At 42.6% G+C, this 18116-nt stretch overlaps 1 protein-coding gene across 1 annotated transcript; it reads left to right on the top strand.

The window, feature by feature from the left end:
* Positions 1-330: 330 nt before the first annotated feature.
* Positions 331-15279, top strand: TICAM2 (TIR domain containing adaptor molecule 2). Its single transcript, XM_060143410.1, has 2 exons — positions 331-395; positions 13379-15279. Exon 2 carries the CDS (start codon positions 13434-13436, stop codon positions 14139-14141), a length of 708 nt encoding a protein of 235 aa, XP_059999393.1. The 5' UTR covers positions 331-395; positions 13379-13433; the 3' UTR covers positions 14142-15279.
* The last annotated feature ends 2837 nt before the right edge of the window (positions 15280-18116 follow it).

Raw genomic sequence — 18116 nt, 5'->3', positions numbered from 1 at the left:
GGGCCTCAAGGGACATTAAAAAAAAAGAGAGAAAACAAAATGCAGCGCAGGGACAATTATCCTGCGCGAGTTCCCCTCCTCCGCCCTCCCGGCCTCTCCTTCCCGCCGCCCAGAGACTTCCAGCCTCGTAAAACCCGTACTCCCTCCGGCGGGGCCGGCCTTGAAGGGTTAAGTGGCGGCACGTCCCCGTGGGGAGGGGACTCGGCGGCCCCCTGACTTCCGCGCGGCGCGGGGCCGCGGGCGTGGGGCGGGGTCTGCGGCGCGTAGTGGGCGGGCCGCCTCTCTTTCCCTACGACCACGGGAAGTCCCGCAGCGCTCGGCGGGCGCGGAGGACGGAGCCACGGCGGGGCTGCCGCGTCGCCCGCCTCCCCGGCAAGTAGAGGGCGTCCGGGCGGGTGGGCTAGGGGCCGGGCGGGCGTGGGGGTGGGCGAGCCGGCCGTCCTTCCAGCACAGTTGCCTCGCTCTGAAAGGAGCACACCCGCCAACTCTCTGCCTGTCTTTTAAGTTTCATTTTGACTAGGAAACCTATCTTTTAAAGAAACCTCAGAACCCTAAGCAAAGAGCCCAGCGTCTCAGAGGGCTTAAAGGTTCTGTGGGAGCCTCCTCCAGGCACACTTGAGCCAGTGCAGAAAGTTTTGGTTTTGGTTTGCTGATTTAGGATCTTGTCCCAAAGCTAATTTGGCTAAAAATAATTTGGGCTGGCAGCTGTGAGCTCGTTTTCAGAATTTTGTTAGTTAGGACCTCTCCAGTTTTTCATGGCAGTAAACTTTGGTTTTAAAAGTCTTTAAAAATAATCTTAAATAGTGCGTTGGTTATAAATAGAGATAAGCAACTCCATTTTATATCTCACTGAAATCAGAAAGTAGATGGTCATATATAGAATAATGCCTTACATTCTCCTGAAACAAAGTAAATGTTACTCAGAGTTCCAGCTGTATGTTTGGATGTCTTGCACCTCATCTGTTGAATCATTGGCTCCCTGTGGTATTTTTAAATTTATTCATTTAACAAATACCTGCTGATAAATAACTCGCCTTTAAATAATCCCCACTAGACCAAACGTCTCCTCCTAGGTCCCACCCATTTCTTTGCTCCCTTTTACTTAAAAAGACAAAAGAAAGAAAGAAAAGAAAGAGAATGAGAAAAAGCTCTTTGAAAGACTTGCCTCTAAGCTTTTATTTCTCCTCCTCCTGTTTCCTCCTCCACACTCTCATCTCAGGCTTTTTGTCTCCATCACCCCTATGTCACTTGTGAAATCCAGTGTCTGTGTACATTTCCACTTCCTGTGACACAGTTGTTCGCTCCCTCCTCCTTGATATTTTTTCTGCATTTGGCTTCCAGGTCACCACCACCTTCTTCTGCATTTCCTTTCACCTCACTGGTCACTCTTTCTGTGTCTCCAGGCTTTTCCTTCTTTTCTCAACCACTGTTAGACTGCCACAGTGCTTGGTTCTTGGCCATATTCTCTTTTGAGCCATAACTTTCTCCCAAGGCAATTTCTATCCCAAGCCATATTTCATGACTATAAATAACATCTATAAGCTGATGACTTCCAAATTTTTCTTTCTAGTTTTACTTCTGTCCTGAGCTCTAGACGCATGTGTTTAGCTATTTGCTCAGCATCTCCACTAGGAAGTCTGATCAGCATTTAAATGTAGTATGTCCAAACAGAATTACTGATACACACCCACCCAGTCCTCTTCTGTTTGCCCCTCACTTACCTTCCTTATCACAGGAAATGTTACTGCCATTCAGTGAGGCTGAAACTCTAGGGATCATCATCGACTCCTCTTTTCAGCTCTGACCGCACATCCAAGCATCCAGCAAACTCTGTTGACTCTACCTTGAAAAGATAGCTCAATTTCGACCACGTATTATGTGCCCTCTCTAACACAAACCACAATTCTCTTTTACTGGACGACTGTGAAGACTCTGATTTGGTCTTCCAGCTTCTACCCTTGCTTCTCTATAGTGTTTCTCCAAACAGCAGTGGTTTTTTAAAAATATCTGATCAGAACTTTGACGTCCCTTCAAAACCTGGTGGCTTCTTATCAGAATCATAAAAACCAAATTCTTACCATTGCTCAAAGCCCTGTGTCATCTCACCCCTGACTGATTCCCTGGTCTTATCTTCTGCTTCCCACCTGCTGCCCCCGGCCCCGCCCCGGGCCCCGACCTCTCAGCTGGAGTGGCTCTGATCTTGCTCCTGTTCTCCTTGCCTGCAGCAGGCCTCTGCTAGGCCATCGCAGGCTGTACACCTTCACTTTCCTCACTCCCCTGTTCACATACTGTCTCAGGGGTTACTGCCTTAGTCCTGGTAACATCTTCTTGTCACTGATCCTCTGGGTTGGTGGCTGTTAGATACTGAGCGCTGTTCTCTAATATTCCACGAAGCTTATGGCACCGTTAAATCCTTATTGGTTGCTAGGACTCTCTAATATTGAAAGTGCACAAGCAGCTTTCTCTTGAGTCTCACTTTGATAAAATGTGCAAGTTTGCCCTTACCATCTGTGTTTTTATAAAATGTTGTTCCTGGTTTGGAGAAGGTTTGCCCTTTAAGGCTAGTTCTCATTCTTAAATATTGAAAATGAAAGGAAAATACTCTGTTTACTGGAAGGAATATGCAATATTTTTTTTTAGTTCCTTTGCTTCAGTGGGAAGCAGTAGTCTCTGATTCAGAGCGTTGTTGAGTGGTACCAGAAACAGGTAGTTTTAATGGGAAGAAGAAAAATGAAGGCACTTGTACAGAGAATATTATACACGTCTTTAAGTTGTGTAGTGACTGAGCCAGTGTCAGAATAACAAGATTCATAGCAAGATTCAGTTCTGTTTTTAAAATATGTGGGAATGGAAATGAAAAACAATATTTTCATCTTCACGGAAAGCTGTTGGGGAATAAAAGACCATTTAATTTACATAATGTTTGTCATTTTAATCCCAAGGAACTAGTTCTGTGATGTTACCAGTAGAATAGGTACTATTAGGCTGGCCAAAAAGTTTACAGAAAAACCTGAATGAACTTTTTGGCCAACCCAATACCTTCCTCTCTTTTAAAAGAACAGAAAAACATTTTTTTTTTTCTCATTTCAGATTTGGGATTTCAGATGCTTGAATAAACATATACAATAGAAGATTAAATAAAATTTTAAAATAAAGGGATTTGGAATATGGAACAAAGAGTAGGAGGGTTAAAGGAAAGCCATGAGGAAAATCATGATCAAATCTCCTGCCCCAAGCTTCTGTATGTTGATTAGACAGCACTCATCGACCTGGACCTTCCTAGCAGCTGAGAAAAGAGACAGGCTCCACAGGTGGAAAAGACGGTGCCCAGGGGAAGACCAGTTTGTGTATTTTTGTTTTTCTACCTGATAGAAGCAATTTTTAAAAAATTAATTAAACATTTACTTGCTCAAGGACCTGTTTTAGGTACTGTGGAGATGAATATTCTGCCTTCCAGTATGTGTAATTAAGTAAGATATTGGAGGACCCCTGTTGGGTTTAGAGTTAGCAAATCCAGACTATTGGAAAATTTTCATGTAGATTAAAAAAAAAAACAAAAACAGGAGATCAAGCAGTTAAACCTGGAGGTGAGCTCAACCCATCCAAAATGTGCAGATATGACACATAAGGTATATACTATTTGAGGCATTAAGTGAATGTGACCTCTATTTAAAAACACAAAATCTAGAGAATAATGTATTTACTAAAAAATCTTCTTTTTTCCAGATTACATTATCATCGTAGAAAAAGGGTGTATAGACATAGATACATGTACATTCACACATCTACCATACACAGCTAACCAATGTTAACTTTTTGGTATACTTCATTCCAATCTATTTTCTCTATAGTTTGTTTTTACAAAGTTTTGCAGTATATTTTATTTTATAGTCTGTTTTTTCCACTTATTGTTATGGAAGCATTTTCTCATGTCGTTAAAATAATTTGTAACATTCGTAAACATTTTGATGATTTAATAGGGTTCAGCCATATGAATAATATGACATAGTTTATGTTGCCATTCCCTACTTTTTGAACATTTTGATTGTGTACCTCCAATAGAATGTTGGCTAGCCTATGATACTATGTACAGGTTCTCTAATAAGAAAATATAGTCATGTAACTCATACTTCAGAATTGCAATAAAATGTTTCCATAGATCCTGTGACAGGAGAAAGCTGAGCAAGTTTGAGAAACAAAAAAAGACACACATGTAGGGAACTGGGGGAGCAGAGGGAAGAAAAGCACGAGATAAGCTTGGAGCTGAAGGAGCTGGATCATGCAGGGCATCCTTGCCATATTAAGAAATTCTGATTCTAAGAGCAGTAGGAACCCATTGCAGGGGTGTAAATGGTAGTAATTTGATCAGTTGTATGTACTTAAAAAGATCGTTGTGGCTGCTGAGTGGAGAATGGATTAGACTGACCAAGAGTGGCTGTAGGAGACCGATTAGGAAGGAGCAGTGTAGTAGACTAGGGGAGAGATGTTGATCTAGAGTGAAAATGCAGTGGGGAGGGAAGCGGAACATTTTGAGATGTGTCTTACGGGTTGGCTTGCTGACAGCTTGGAAGTGAAAGTGTAGGAGTGGAAGGGGAAAGTGTCAGTGATGCCTGAGGTTTCTGGCTGTTGTAACTGGGCAGATGATGGCGCCATTTTCCATGGTGGAGAAGTCTGGGAAAATGAGGTGGAAGCTACCTCCCAGGCCAGCAAGGAAGACAAGTTAAAAGTGCTGTACGACACATATTATAAGAAATATGAGCAAGATATTATGGGCAGCCGGAGGAGGAGTACTTAACCTGGAGATCAAAGGAAAAGCATTCTGCCAAATATGACCCTTGAGCTGTATCTTGAAATGAATGTACCATATTTATATTCACACAATTTTTAAAAATGTAACATAATTGCTCATTAAAAAATCCATACATTTGGATAGGCTGGTCCCTATTCTGATTGAGTCAATAATTTATATGCTAGGGATGATAAAGAGCTATCTGTTCAGCTATCTCTCAACTTGAAAAACTGTGTTAGGTCTCATATTTGGAATTGTCTAATTTCATTCATTCATTCAGAAGGTATTGTTGAATGCTGACTATGTGGAAGACTCTGGAGATACAGTGACAAGCAAGACAGATTTGGTGTTAATTCTGATAGAGTTTACAGTCTAATGGGAAAGATGAGAAACTAAGCAGATACTCAGACATGTAATTAATTGTAGTGTGACTAGAGCCATGAAGGGAAGATATAGGGTTTTAGACTCCTACAGATCCTTAACATTTCTAATGCAAGCTCTGGTACCTAAAATGAAAAACACAGGCACTAGCTTAGTTAGACTGTAAGTGTCAATGGGTAATATTTGATAATTAATCCTTTCCTTTATACTGGGCCTTTGCTATCCTTATGGATTCTGTGCAGGTCCCAAAAGAAGAAAATAAATAAATGACAGCTGACTCTCAATAATGTTATTTCAGTAAAGAACAGGTGGATTCAAATTCTACCCATCCTATTCCTGAAGATATTGATCACCCTAGTTGGGATTTTATTTTAATAAAATATTTCCAGTGTGAAGAAGTCTGAAAGAAAAGTCTGCATGTTCCTTGTCTGGCTGGCTCAGGTCTATTCTGTTGGGTCCTGACAATAAATACCACGGGCGATACAGGCCACACGGCTCCTGTTGGAATTCTTCAACTCTGCCTCTGTAGCATGACATTTGCCATAGGCAATACAGAAATGAATAGGCATGGCTGTCTTCCAGTAAAACTTATAAAAACAGGTGGCACACCATGTTTTGCTGCTGACCTGCTGTAGTTCCCTGGCCTGGATTTGGATGTTGTATCAATCATAGTTTTGTTGCAGAGAACAGAGTCTACTATAGCTAGTTTAAGCAGAAAAGTGTGCATTAGAGGATATTACAAAATGTACAGTATCACTGGGTAAGTTGAAGAACTAGAGTCCAGGTTGAGTTTCTAGGAATACCTCAGACCACCACCTACCGTATTGGTGTAGTGGCGCTGGAGCTTTTTTAAAATTTATTTATTTATTTTTGGCTGCGTTGGGTCTTCGTTGCTGCGCGCGGGCTTTCTCTAGTTGCGGCAAGTGGGGGCTACTCTTTGTCACGGTGCGCGGGCTTCTCATTGCGGTGGCTTCTCCTGTTGTGGAGCACGGGCTCTGGGCACACGGGCTTCAGTAGTTGTGGCACGGGGACTCAGTAGTTGTGGTGCGTGGGCTCTAGAGTGCAGGCTCAGTGGTTGTGGCGCACAGGCTCAGTTGCTCCGCGGCATGTGGGATCTTCCCGGGACCAGGGCTTGAACCCATGCCCCCTGCATTGGCAGGCGGACTCTCAACCACTGCGCCACCAGGGAAGTCCGGAGCTGGAGCTTTTGCCACAACCATGAAACCTCCCGCCAGATCAGCAAGCTGCCAGCTCTGAATCACACCAACTCTGCTAGAGCCTTAACCAGCAAAGTCACTGCCTCATGCTCTGCCTCCCTTCATATTTAACTCACACTAGTAAGTACATCTGATTGGCAGAACTTAAATTACATCCAGAACCCTAGCTTCAAGGAAGTCTAGGAAATAGAGCTTTTAGTACTTGTGGCACAGGAAGTACCGGGAGGTTCACTAAAAGGAAGTTGGAATAAGTTTTGCGTGAGCAAATCTGCAGGATCTGTTACAGAACGCCCCTTTGGCTACTTAATATCCATACCTTCCCTTCTTTCCATACCTAAACCTCCAGCAAGAAATGTGCTCTCTTACAATATAATGCAGCCATCCCTGATTTTAAAAAAAGCAAAGTGCACTCACCTTCTCCCAAGAAGCTAAAACCCAAAGTTCTATAGGTGACCACATCATCTGCAGTATTCATCACAGACATTACCCCGGGACCTAGCACCCTCAGGAGTTAGGTGGCCTCTCTCCTCTCTCAGGGAAAGGGGGAGTAGGAGAGAGAACTGCCCAGTGACCAAGAGAACAGCTCAGCTCTAAGAAGCTCCCATCCATACTTTTCATCCTTTCTCTCTACTAGCCAGTTCCCTCCGTTTCCAAGCATTCCGAGTTTCTCCTCTCTTCATGGAATCCTCTCCCCACCCTATGTTCATTTGTAGCTGTTGGCTTCTTTCCTTCTTAGCTAAGCTTTCCCCTCCCCCGCCCCCTCATCCTCTAGACTCTTGAGCATACTGGTGACTCCTACCATCCCCTGTAACTGCTCCGGTGAACCTCAAGGGGCTCAATGCCTTGGATGCCGACCGCTGCTCGAGGTACTCTCCTGCCTTGGCTTCCGGATTCTGTGCCTGATTTTCCTGCTGCTCGGGTGCCACTCCTCCCTCTGCTTTATGGGTCCCCCTCCTCCAGGTGCCCCTCAGGCATTGATTCTGTCTTCAGCTCTCTTCCTTCTCTTTTCTTTCTACTTGTTTTCAGTTACTCACAGATTTGAGCTAGTGTCAAGGTTTTATCTCCCATCAAGATGCTCTCCTCAGCCTCGGACCTACATGTGTAAGTACCTATTGGACAGCTCCTCTTCCAGGTCACAGGCACCCTAAGCTCCCTGTGTCCCAAACTGGATTAACTGGTCAGCTACATCCAACCCCCACACCCTGCTTGTCTCAGCAAACGACTCAGCGAATGTAACAAGGCATAGACTTGGGAAGCGTACTTGATCATTCTTTCTCTGTCACCCTCCCAACCCCGGCACCTCCTACATATCTTCATCTCCACCATAACTTCCTTAGTTCAGGGCTCTGCTTTCTCATCTAGGTTACTGTGACAGCCTCTCAACTGATTGTTCTCCCCATCCAGGGCCTTACAGTCCTTAAGCCTAGTCTCCTTACTCTTGTCTAAAACAAGTCAGATCGTGTCACTCCCCTGCTTAATACCCACCAGGGGCTCTCTGTCTGCCAACACGATCAGGTTCAAAGTCCTGAACCAAGTAAACTAGGTTCCTTACTCACTCTCATCCTTTTTATCTCTCCATCCTTATCTCTCACCACTGTCCTCTCCCCTCACACCCCTGCATATTTGGACTTGAGCCATCTAAACACCTGGTGCAAAATGATCCTAATACACTGTGCCCTCTGGTGCTTCAGTGGTTTTTTTTGGCAAGTGCCGCTCCCACTGCCTGGAAACCGTCCGCCTCACGGCCTTACTGATGCAGTGCTCCCCACTGCGTGTCCATCCTGAGTGCTCTGGTAGGACCTGTTATTTGAATGAAGCAGCAGTGCAGTGAGTCCTAATCATCTGCTTATCCTGGGTCCACATCCCTAAAACCCAGCAGGTCTTGGTGCAGAGTAAGTTTTCAACAACCCTTATTAATAATGACAAAACCTATTTATTAATTGAATTAAGGGAAGAAACTATTAATTTTGTATGTATTTCCCACAAGATGGTGCTATTCAGATAGGAAAGACAACTGAAAAGTTCTCCAGGGCTAAAGGATCCAAGTACTAGATGCCTAAATGTTCGTTAAATGTGTGAAATTTCAGAGGCAGTAATTTAAACACATAAGCTTTTTCTGTGGTAAATGCATGGACAGGTTGAAAATGGTTTATGCATATGTATTTTATTATCAGATTATTACTGATCATTGTTTTACTTAACTGCTTTTTGGGAGCCTCTCTTCCCAAGTGGTCAAAATTTTTTTTAAATGGAAACAGTAACTCTTAATTCTAGGGCAACAAACTTTTAAGGAGGGCTGTATTTGGGTTTTTCAGAGATACAGGACCAGTAGGTTTTATAGAGAGAGAGGGAGGGAGGGTGGGAGATTCATTTTAAGGAATTGGCTCATGTGACTGGCGGGGCTGGCAGGTCCCAAATCTGCAGGGCTAGAAACAGACAGGAGGTGACTGCAGTCTTGAGTCTGAAGGCTGGAAACTCAGGTGGAGTTTCTATGTTGCCATCCCAAGGCAGAATTCCTTCTTCTTTGAGGAACCTCAGTATTGCTCTGGCCTTCACTTATTGGGTAAGTTCCACCCACACTATGGAGGGTAATCTTTACTCAAAGTCTACTGCTTTATTTATTTAAAAAAATAGAAATATAGTTGATTAATACAATATTATATTAGTTTCAGGTATACAGCAGAGTGATTCATTATTTTTACAGTTAAAGTCTACTGCTTTAAGTGTCAGTCTCACCTAAAAAATACCTTCAGAGCGACATCTGGACTGGTGTTTGGCCAAACAACTAGACACCGTAGCCTAGCCCAGCTGACACATACAGTTGACTCTCACAAAGGTCTTGGTGAGGAAAGTAAACTTTGTATGAAAGAGAAATTCACACTGAAGTTTCAGTTTTTAGTTTGGGACAGGGGAGAGAGGGCTGATGGCTGTAACCACCCTGAGGAACCTCCTGGGAAATTTCTGCATGGAGAGGGGCTGTCTTGGGATAGGACCCAACGGGTGCTGCCCTCACTCTCCTCCAGCCACAGAAGTCTTCTGCTGGGAGCAAGAGTACACACAGACACTAATCAGCATTGGGTGGGGCTGAGGAAGAATAATAACCTTGTGGACGTGGTAATCTCACCCCAGTAGCCTCCATCCTGTATCATTTATACTGCAAAATGAGATTGAGGTTTGGGGCAGTCCTAAGGAAGGGGTTTTGCTTCCTGTTTTACTGAGAACAATGAAACAGTCAGAGGGAACTTCTGCAGGTGTCCTCTGCCACACCGACTCACCCCCCTGTAGGCACACAGCTTAGTTCTGCCTTCTCTTATTGCTACTAAAGTGAAACCGTAAAGTTTTCTTTAGCTTCTTTGTTATGTATTTAATCACGATACTAACTGCTAACATTTATGGAGCACTCTTCTAAGCCATTTGATCTTTGTAAAAACCTTAAAGGTAGGTATTATAATTATCACCATTTTACATATGATGAAATCAAACGCAGAGATACACGTACAGTAATTTGTACAAAGTCTTGCAGTTTTTTTTATAGTAGGGCTGGGATTTACATTCAGGCAGTCTGATTCCAGAGCACGTAGTCTTAATGAGAATGGAATTTTTTATTTGTCTCTTGCATGCTCTGATTCTTCTTCTTTCTTATTTCCTGTAACATATGTGCGCACTTGCCCAGTGTGCATATATGCCGTGCTGTTCTTTTCATCTTACTCCTATTGAATGTGGGGGGATTCCTTTGGCACCTTTGTTTGCCTAGATATAGAGTGAATACATTCTGGACTCTTTCCTTTTTATCCTGGACCTGTTGATCTTCCCTTCAGAACTTCAGTTTAAGGGCTCCATCCTGATGGGTTGTATCTTTCCACATTTCTGTTGCCCTGAAGGGATGTGATTAGCTCAGTTGGGCTGTGGTCAATTGTAATTGGTAGTTTTGGTCTTAGATCTTTTCTGGGGCAAGGGATGGAGGTGGAGGTGTCATTCTGTCAAGTGAAAAGCAAAACCAAACCGGAAAAGGTTCAATCTTACAGAGAGCGATTTGGCCAAATCTATCACTATGACAAATGCATTTGTCCTTTGATACAGAAATCCTGTTTAGGGCAATTATTCTGCAGATGACCTTGCACATAAATGACCTTTGTACAAAGTTATTCATTGCCGCATTGTTCATGATAATAGTAGCCTGGAAACAAATCACATACTGAAGAACGGGACAGTTATGGTACATTCACATGCTACGAGATTATGTAAATAAGAGGAGGTTCTCCGTGTGCTGATATGGAAGGCTCTGAAGTTATATTACTAAGGGAAAAAGCCATCTACTGTCTGTCTATCTACTTACCTACCTACTGCTGTTTGGCAGTGTATGTGTATATATACATTAATACTTTTCTTAAAAAAAGGAAAGAAAAAATATATGTATTCATGAGGAAATAGTGGAAGGATATAGGAAAAACTAATAAAAGCGGTCACCAGTAAGAGGCCATGGAGGCGACAGCATGGATGGGAAAGACAAGGATGGGAGTGGGACTTTTCAATATAAATATTTTCAAAGTTTACCCTTTTAAAAAAGTAAATAAAAAAATGTACACGCACACACACGTTTTTATTCCTGTGAACAGTGATTCTGTGTGCCTCTCCCTTGCAGCCACCTTCACTCTCCTCCCGCTTAGATGAGGGGAAGGAGCTGAAGTCTCAGTGTTTTAACCCTGATGCTAACTGTCCCTGTTGGAGGAGGAGGACATTGAAGAGGCTTTGCAGGATTCTCTGTGCCAGCCTTCTCCCCTCCCCTATTTCTTTCTGCGTTCCCTGCCTTCCTTCTGTTCTCTTTGTTGATGGAGTTAATTAGCTCAGGGTGAGCACAGTCAGGTTCTCCACGCTTCCTTCCAGCCTTGAGAACCCCTGTGAAGAATCTGGACCACTTCCCCATCTCTGACTCACGTGGTGGTGGGAAAGGCAGATCTCCAGCGCAGAACTTCGCGCATCTTTTCCCCTTGGCTAACTCCTTACTCTCCTCTCCAAATTAGAAGGTTATGGTGAACTTTTCAGACATTGTCACTAATTTTCTTCTTGCTGGTCTGCTTCGGGTGGGGGGTGGGGGTGGGCAGGAGTGCTTGGGAGTTGAAACAGCACATCGTAGATTTCTGGAGTATTTTGCTGTTTTTTGCTGACCAGTGTTTAAGAAAAATGAGACGTAAAATTGTAATTTTTATTCATAATGTAATTCTTTGGTTGTTTATTTTTATTTATCTCAAAAGATTCTGTGTTCTGACTCAACACACCATTTTACCTTAGAAGTTTTCAACACTTTTTAGTGAAAATCTTTTATATTACTTCACATGCACTCATCTGCAGCAACTAGTGATGAAGATAATGAAGTTAAGTTGGTTTAACAAACCTATCTCAACGAATAAGTGAAGATCATTTTAATTGATGCTTTAATAGATTTCTCTGGATAGTTTTTTTTTTTTTTTAATTCAGGGGAACCTTCTTTCGCAATTCTGCATGGTAAAACTTTTTTCATGATACAATAAAAAAGTCAGCAGTTAATCCTAACCAGTGAAGAGAGTCTGAGTTCATTTAGGTTTATTAATTGGGATATCAATAGCATTGGCAGGTTGTCATGCCTTAGACTACCACTTGGTGGCTGGCACAATATACTGTGGATCAGAACCTGAAGTACAGACAGAATAAATGACAGGCAATAGCCAGCAATTCCTTCACTATTCAGAGGCAGTAGCAAACCCTTTCACTCCATATATACATTAGAAAAAAATCCTGTGTTTTTCCTTGTTTTTTCTTCCCATAACAGTTTTTCACCATTTTTGCTGAATGGTTTCTTCTAAACCTGAAATATTTTGGTATATGTAGCTATGTTACTTAGGTCATAATGAATAAAATTCTGATTTCTTCTTGAACTCTGGTCTTTGCCAACGAACAATAAATAAAAATGCTTTAGAATATAGCCTATGGGCCCATAGTTTGAAAACATGGAATTTATAATTATTCTAAATTTTCTGTCTTTTGATAAAAAAGAACCCCCCTTGAAACTGCCTGTTTGGGGGTTATATTAACAACATTGCCAACATTATCTGAAGATTTATTTAAATTAGATTTACATGGAGTACCTTTCTTTCACAGCTGATCTAATTCTTACACTCTGAATTTAGGATCTTTAAAATAAAAGAACAAGTATAGACTACAGTGATTATTTGTTAATTTCACTGGTGAAAATCACAAGGCTTTGTTTCCAGATTTCACTTCCAAACCAAGATGTTAATTTCTCCCTAGGTGAATAAATGTTTTCTTAAGTATTCCCAAGATGAGCTGGAAAACATATTCCTTACTTTTCACAATCCTTATTACAATTTCTGCACCAGCCCCACTACAACATGGCCTGATCCTAGACAAACAAAAAGGCTCTGAACCCATGAATTCTGGGCAATAAGTCATTTGACATTTCAGATCTTCTCTTTGTTCTGAGTCAGTAGAGCTGCCTGCTAGCCGCCTTTAGGATATTTGTATTCTGTTTTGTATTTGTGTTTGATACAAAAACAGATTTTGTGTTTAATGTTGGAATATTTGGTTTCTTTAGGTTTTCCTGTTTCTAGCTTACACAGTAATTTGGTTATGGAGAAGTTGGATTTAAACTCCATATGGGTAGAGTTGATATGGTACCTTTTCTCTAAAATACCAAAGTAATTTATTTTAATTTGGAGGTTTATAGTGTGGTTATAATACGATTTAAAATTTCCAAATGTCTCCTGTCATATTAAACTGGACCCTCTGTTTAACTTACCTTTGACTACCTATGGTAGCCCTTGTGAAGCTCAAAAAAGACCAGTGATTTCATTTCCCAATGAGCTGTTTGGCAATTCTTTCTTAGAGAACTTTATATTATAATCTTTTTGAGGTTTTCGGGGTGAATGAAATTTTCCATTTTTAATGTTTTGATTAAGTTTACGGTATTCTTCTGCTTTGTTATTTCTCCTTTTAGAATGAAATGAAATGCTGAGAAATAAAGCTTTCCTATTCTGATTTGGATCTTTATAATGGGTATCGGAAAGTCTAAAACGGATCCCTGCCCTCTTTCTCTCACTTGGGGTAAAAGCCACAGTGTGGACACGAGTCAAAGACAGCACAAGTCAGATTCCAAGAAATCTGAAGAAACGTCCCTGAGTGACGCTGCTGCTCATAGCAATACAGCAGAGATGCCAACAGGGGAGCAGGAGGGAGCCAAGGGAGTGGAGGAGATGCCAGAAGAGGAAGCAGAAGAAGAGGTGTTCTTCAAATTTGTGATACTGCATGCTGAAGAAGACACAGACGAAGCCCTCCGAGTCCAGAATCTGCTGGAAAATGACTTCGGCATCAAACCTGGAATAATCTTTGCTGAGATGCCATGTGGCAGGCAGCATTTACAGAATTTGGATGATGCTGTCAATGGGTCTGCCTGGACAATCTTATTATTGACCCAAAACTTTTTAAGAGATACCTGGTGTAAGTTCCAATTCTATACGTCCCTCATGAACTCTGTTAACAGGCAGCACAAGTACAACTCCGTCATCCCCATGCGGCCTCTGAACAACCCCCTGCCCCGGGAAAGGACTCCCTTTGCTCTGCGAACTATCAACGCCCTGGAGGAAGAAAGTCGTGGCTTTCCTACACAAGTGGAAAGGATTTTTCAGGATTCTGTATATAGGATACAGCGGGCTATATGGAAAGAGACCAGAAATACGGTACAAAGGCAATTTATTGCTTGAGACGGAACACACAACACACAACAGGCTCTTGTTTTGTAAAACAAATGACTTATCTCCACTTGAGAAAGCAAATTTCTAGGAAGAGTTTAGATGAAAGAGAACCTTATTCTTACAGAAACTTATGGAGCCCAAGAAAGATAAATTTCTGCAGGACAGTCTATAGAATTGTGGTACTTTTCAATGTTTCCATAAACTTGAAATTGTCAGAGTTTCAAGAACTGTTTCCAAAAAAAAAAAAAAAAAAACTGTTTCCTCTCAGTTTTCCTAGTTCATGATTACAACAAAGGATATTTTAAATTCATATTCCTCGTATTGAACTTGACCAAAACCTTATATGATAGACATTTAAAAAATACAATAACACTGATTTTGTTCTCAAAGGAACCGCAGAAAAAAATGGCCTCGAGAGATCCGAGCACCCTCACTTTCGAGGCACCTCTCATGAATGTTGCAATAAAGTGTTCCCGGTGTTGTCACCCAGAAATAGGGATAGCCAGACTAGAACATTTAGAATGTTGAGTGCTGATAAATATGAAACCCAAAATAGATGTGAGAATGGTAGGGCTCTTTAAAAGAATCCAATCAGGGGCTGCCCTGGTGGCGCAGTGGTTGAGAGTCCGCCTGCCGGTGCAGGGGTTGCGGTTTCGTGCCCCGGTCCAGGAGGATCCCACCTGCCGTGGAGCGGCTGGGCCCGTGAGCCATGGCCGCTGAGCCTGCGCATCCGGAGCCTGCGCTCCGCAACAGTGAGAGGCCCCCGTACGGGGGGGTGGGGCAGAAGAATCCAATCAAATGTGTTTCCTTTCTGTTTGAATTTGCATATTTGGAGGCAGCTCCCACCACTGATTAGTGGCCCATTTGATGGTATTGTGGTCAGGGACTTCGTGCCTGGTGTTGACATGACCCCTGGAGCTGGAAGCTCTCCATTGTTGGTCATTGTCTGTGACCAGGAGCTTCTGAAAGGTGTATGTATCCTTGGCCAGATGTTCTCCTTTAAAATCAATAACCTCTCCTATGGCAGCTGTTAAAAATTCCTCTCTCACACAATGCCCTATCAAGGAAATATTTCTCAGCTAGGTGATCACAGAGCCTGACCGTGTGTGTGTGTGTGTGTGTGTGTGTGTGTGTGTGTGTGTGTGTGTGTGTGTGTGTGTGTGTGTGTGTGTGTGTGTGTGTGTGTGTGTGTGTGTGGTAGATCACTTTCAGACTTGGGATAGAAGTGGGCGATGCATTTTCTGGCGTCCTCTTCTAGTGCCCCACACTCATAGCAAACCAGAGGCCCCAAGAGGACCGGGTCCTTTCTTTCACAGCCCTTCTGCCCCAGCTGAGATTGAGGGAGAACCACCAGGTACAGACCAGGGACAAGGCGGCGTGTGAATCAGGTCATGTTGTAATGAGAAAAGCACCAGATGGGAATCAGGAGACCTGGTTGTTCTAGTCCAGTCTCTTTCACTGAGGATGAATGGGACCGCGGGCAAGCTATTTACCCTCCTTTATCTGTGAAAAGAAAGGATTGGATTGATGAATCTGTAAAGGCCTTTGTCCTCTCCCAGAATGTGAATAACTAGGAACCAGAAAAGGGAACAAGCAAAAAAAGGTAGAATTTTATAACGTGATTTTATAATAGTTGCAGGAGGCTTCATATATATGCTCACGATGAAAGGATATTGTATATGTTTACAGTGTAATTGATTTCTAATGCTTCCCATTACATTTTTATAGTCACAGAAAAATATTACAATACGTGCTTACTCAGTTTTTTTTTTTTTTTTGCGGTATGCGGGCCTCTCACTGTCGTGGCCGCTCCCGTTGCGGAGCACAGGCTCCGGACGCGCAGGCTCAGCGGCCATGGCTCACGGGCCCAGGCGCTCCGCGGCATGTGGGATCTTCCCTGACCGGGGCACGAACCCGCGTCCCCTGCATCGGCAGGCGGACTCTCAACCTCTGCGCCACCAGGGAAGCCCCTCAGATTTTTTTTTTAATTTTTAAATTTTTTTCTAGGGACCCTTGAGCAAAAACATTCTGCCCTATTTTTCTTTCTCTTTATTCCCACTTCTCCATATCCCCGACTAACACTAGGGTCTGCTCACAGCTTTCTACAGTCTGCCTCTTCATAGTCATGAATCAACACGTTTCATAATCCTGCAAATAAGTCAAACCTCCCCCACTACTAGTACTTATCAAAGATGAGATTCTTCTCTTTGTGTGGTGACTCAAAGTTCCCTTCTATCATATTAGCATACTACTCACTTTTTCTTTCAGTTCTGATGATAAGCATTCTTTTTTTTTTTGCCACACTGCTTCCTGTATCTCCAATTTCATATACAAATAAAACATTAACCACCCACCCTGCCTGCCTGCCAAAGTTGGCACATTTAATGCTGGATGGTATTTTTTAAATAAGTGTTTTTGCTTTTTACCTTTGACTAAGCTTGATTATTTCCAAGTCCAGTGAAGACTGTGGAGAAGTGTTTTGAAAAGAGGCATCAATCTGTACTCCTCCACAGAGCACCAGGCACAATGTCTCACTCGATTTGAAGTTATATATATATATTTTTATGATGAATAAAGATGTTAAGTACTGAATAACTGTCTATGCTGAAATTAAACGTTGTAATAAGGGATTATCAAAATAGCTAAACTGAGGATGAGAAGAGGTAAAGGTGTGACGCTAGTCGTGTGAGTGTGTGTATACGCGTGTACACGTGTATAGATTCAGACTTAGAGGGAAATTCTGTAAAATTTTGCCACATGCTGGAGAGCATCCATTTTGGTTGTCTGTGGGTCTCATTGCCCACCCTGGAGCTTCACGGAAGAACCTGAGTTATGGGCTTCCCTGGTGGTGCAGTGGTTGAGAGTCCCTCTGCCGATGCAGGGGACACGGGTTCGTGCCCCGGTCCTGGAGGATCCCACATGCCACGGAGCGGCTGGGCCCGTGAGTCATGGCCGCTGAGCCTGCGCGTCCGGAGCCTGTGGTCCACAACGGGAGAGGCCATAACAGTGAGAGGCCCACGTACCGCAAAAAAAAAGAACCTGAGTTGTGCCTTGTGTGTCAGGATTCTTTCAGCTGTAAGAAACAGAAAAGCCTGACCACAATACCATGTGACTTGTACACTATAAGGTAAACTTACTATCTCACCTAACATTAGGTCCCCTAAGGTATGGTGCCTCAAAGGTGTCATTAAAAACCTAGTTCTTATATACAGTGGAATATTGTGCCACCTTAAAAAGAAATAAAATTCTCATACATGCTATAACGTGGATGAACCTTGAAAACACAATGCTAAGTGAAAAAGGACAGACACAAAATGATACATACTGTATGGTTCCATTTATATGAGGTACCTAGAGTAGGCAAATTCGTAGAGAAAAAAAAAGAGAGGTGACCAGGGGCAGGGGAGAGGGAAGAATAGGGAGTCATGTTTCATGGGTACAAAGTTTCTGTTTGGGATGATGAAAAAGTTCTGGAAAAGGGTAGTGGTGATGTTTGTATGACATTGTGAATGTATTTAATGCCCCTGAATTGTATGGTTAAAATGTAAATTTTATGTATATTTTACCACAGTAATTTTTTAAAAACCCATATGGTCTTTCCACCTTTTTGTTCTGCCATCCTCAGTTTCCCAGCTGGGCTTTCCTTAAAGTTGTACTACGGCTGCACCAGTGTTAAGCACAGATATTGAAGCATCCAGCCTAATAAGACAGTGGGAGTGGTTCACCCAAGTGAGGAAAACTATTTCTTCACTGCATTGTTGAAACTTGCTTATGGTGATAATAAAAAGCCATCTGACTTCTAATTGGTTTTATTATTATTTGTAAATTCTCTCCACCTGCATCCAGGCGGACTTCTCCCATCACCTCCCCCTCCCTCACACTGTTGAGTCAGATGCCCTGGTGTTTTTTTCTTTGATGTTCACCGTGTATCTTTATTTCAGTTCTATGGTATTTGAGTATTTTACATTTTCATCTTTACAGATA

Source organism: Lagenorhynchus albirostris, chromosome 3, assembly GCF_949774975.1.
Source record: "Lagenorhynchus albirostris chromosome 3, mLagAlb1.1, whole genome shotgun sequence".
Lineage (NCBI taxonomy): Eukaryota > Metazoa > Chordata > Mammalia > Artiodactyla > Delphinidae > Lagenorhynchus > Lagenorhynchus albirostris.
This window is presented reverse-complemented; position numbering and strand designations above follow the sequence as displayed.

Bases quoted from the DNA above. Each gene is read 5' to 3' on its own strand.
- TICAM2 (XM_060143410.1), top strand. From the start codon at position 13,434: ATGGGTATCGGAAAGTCTAAAACGGATCCCTGCCCTCTTTCTCTCACT.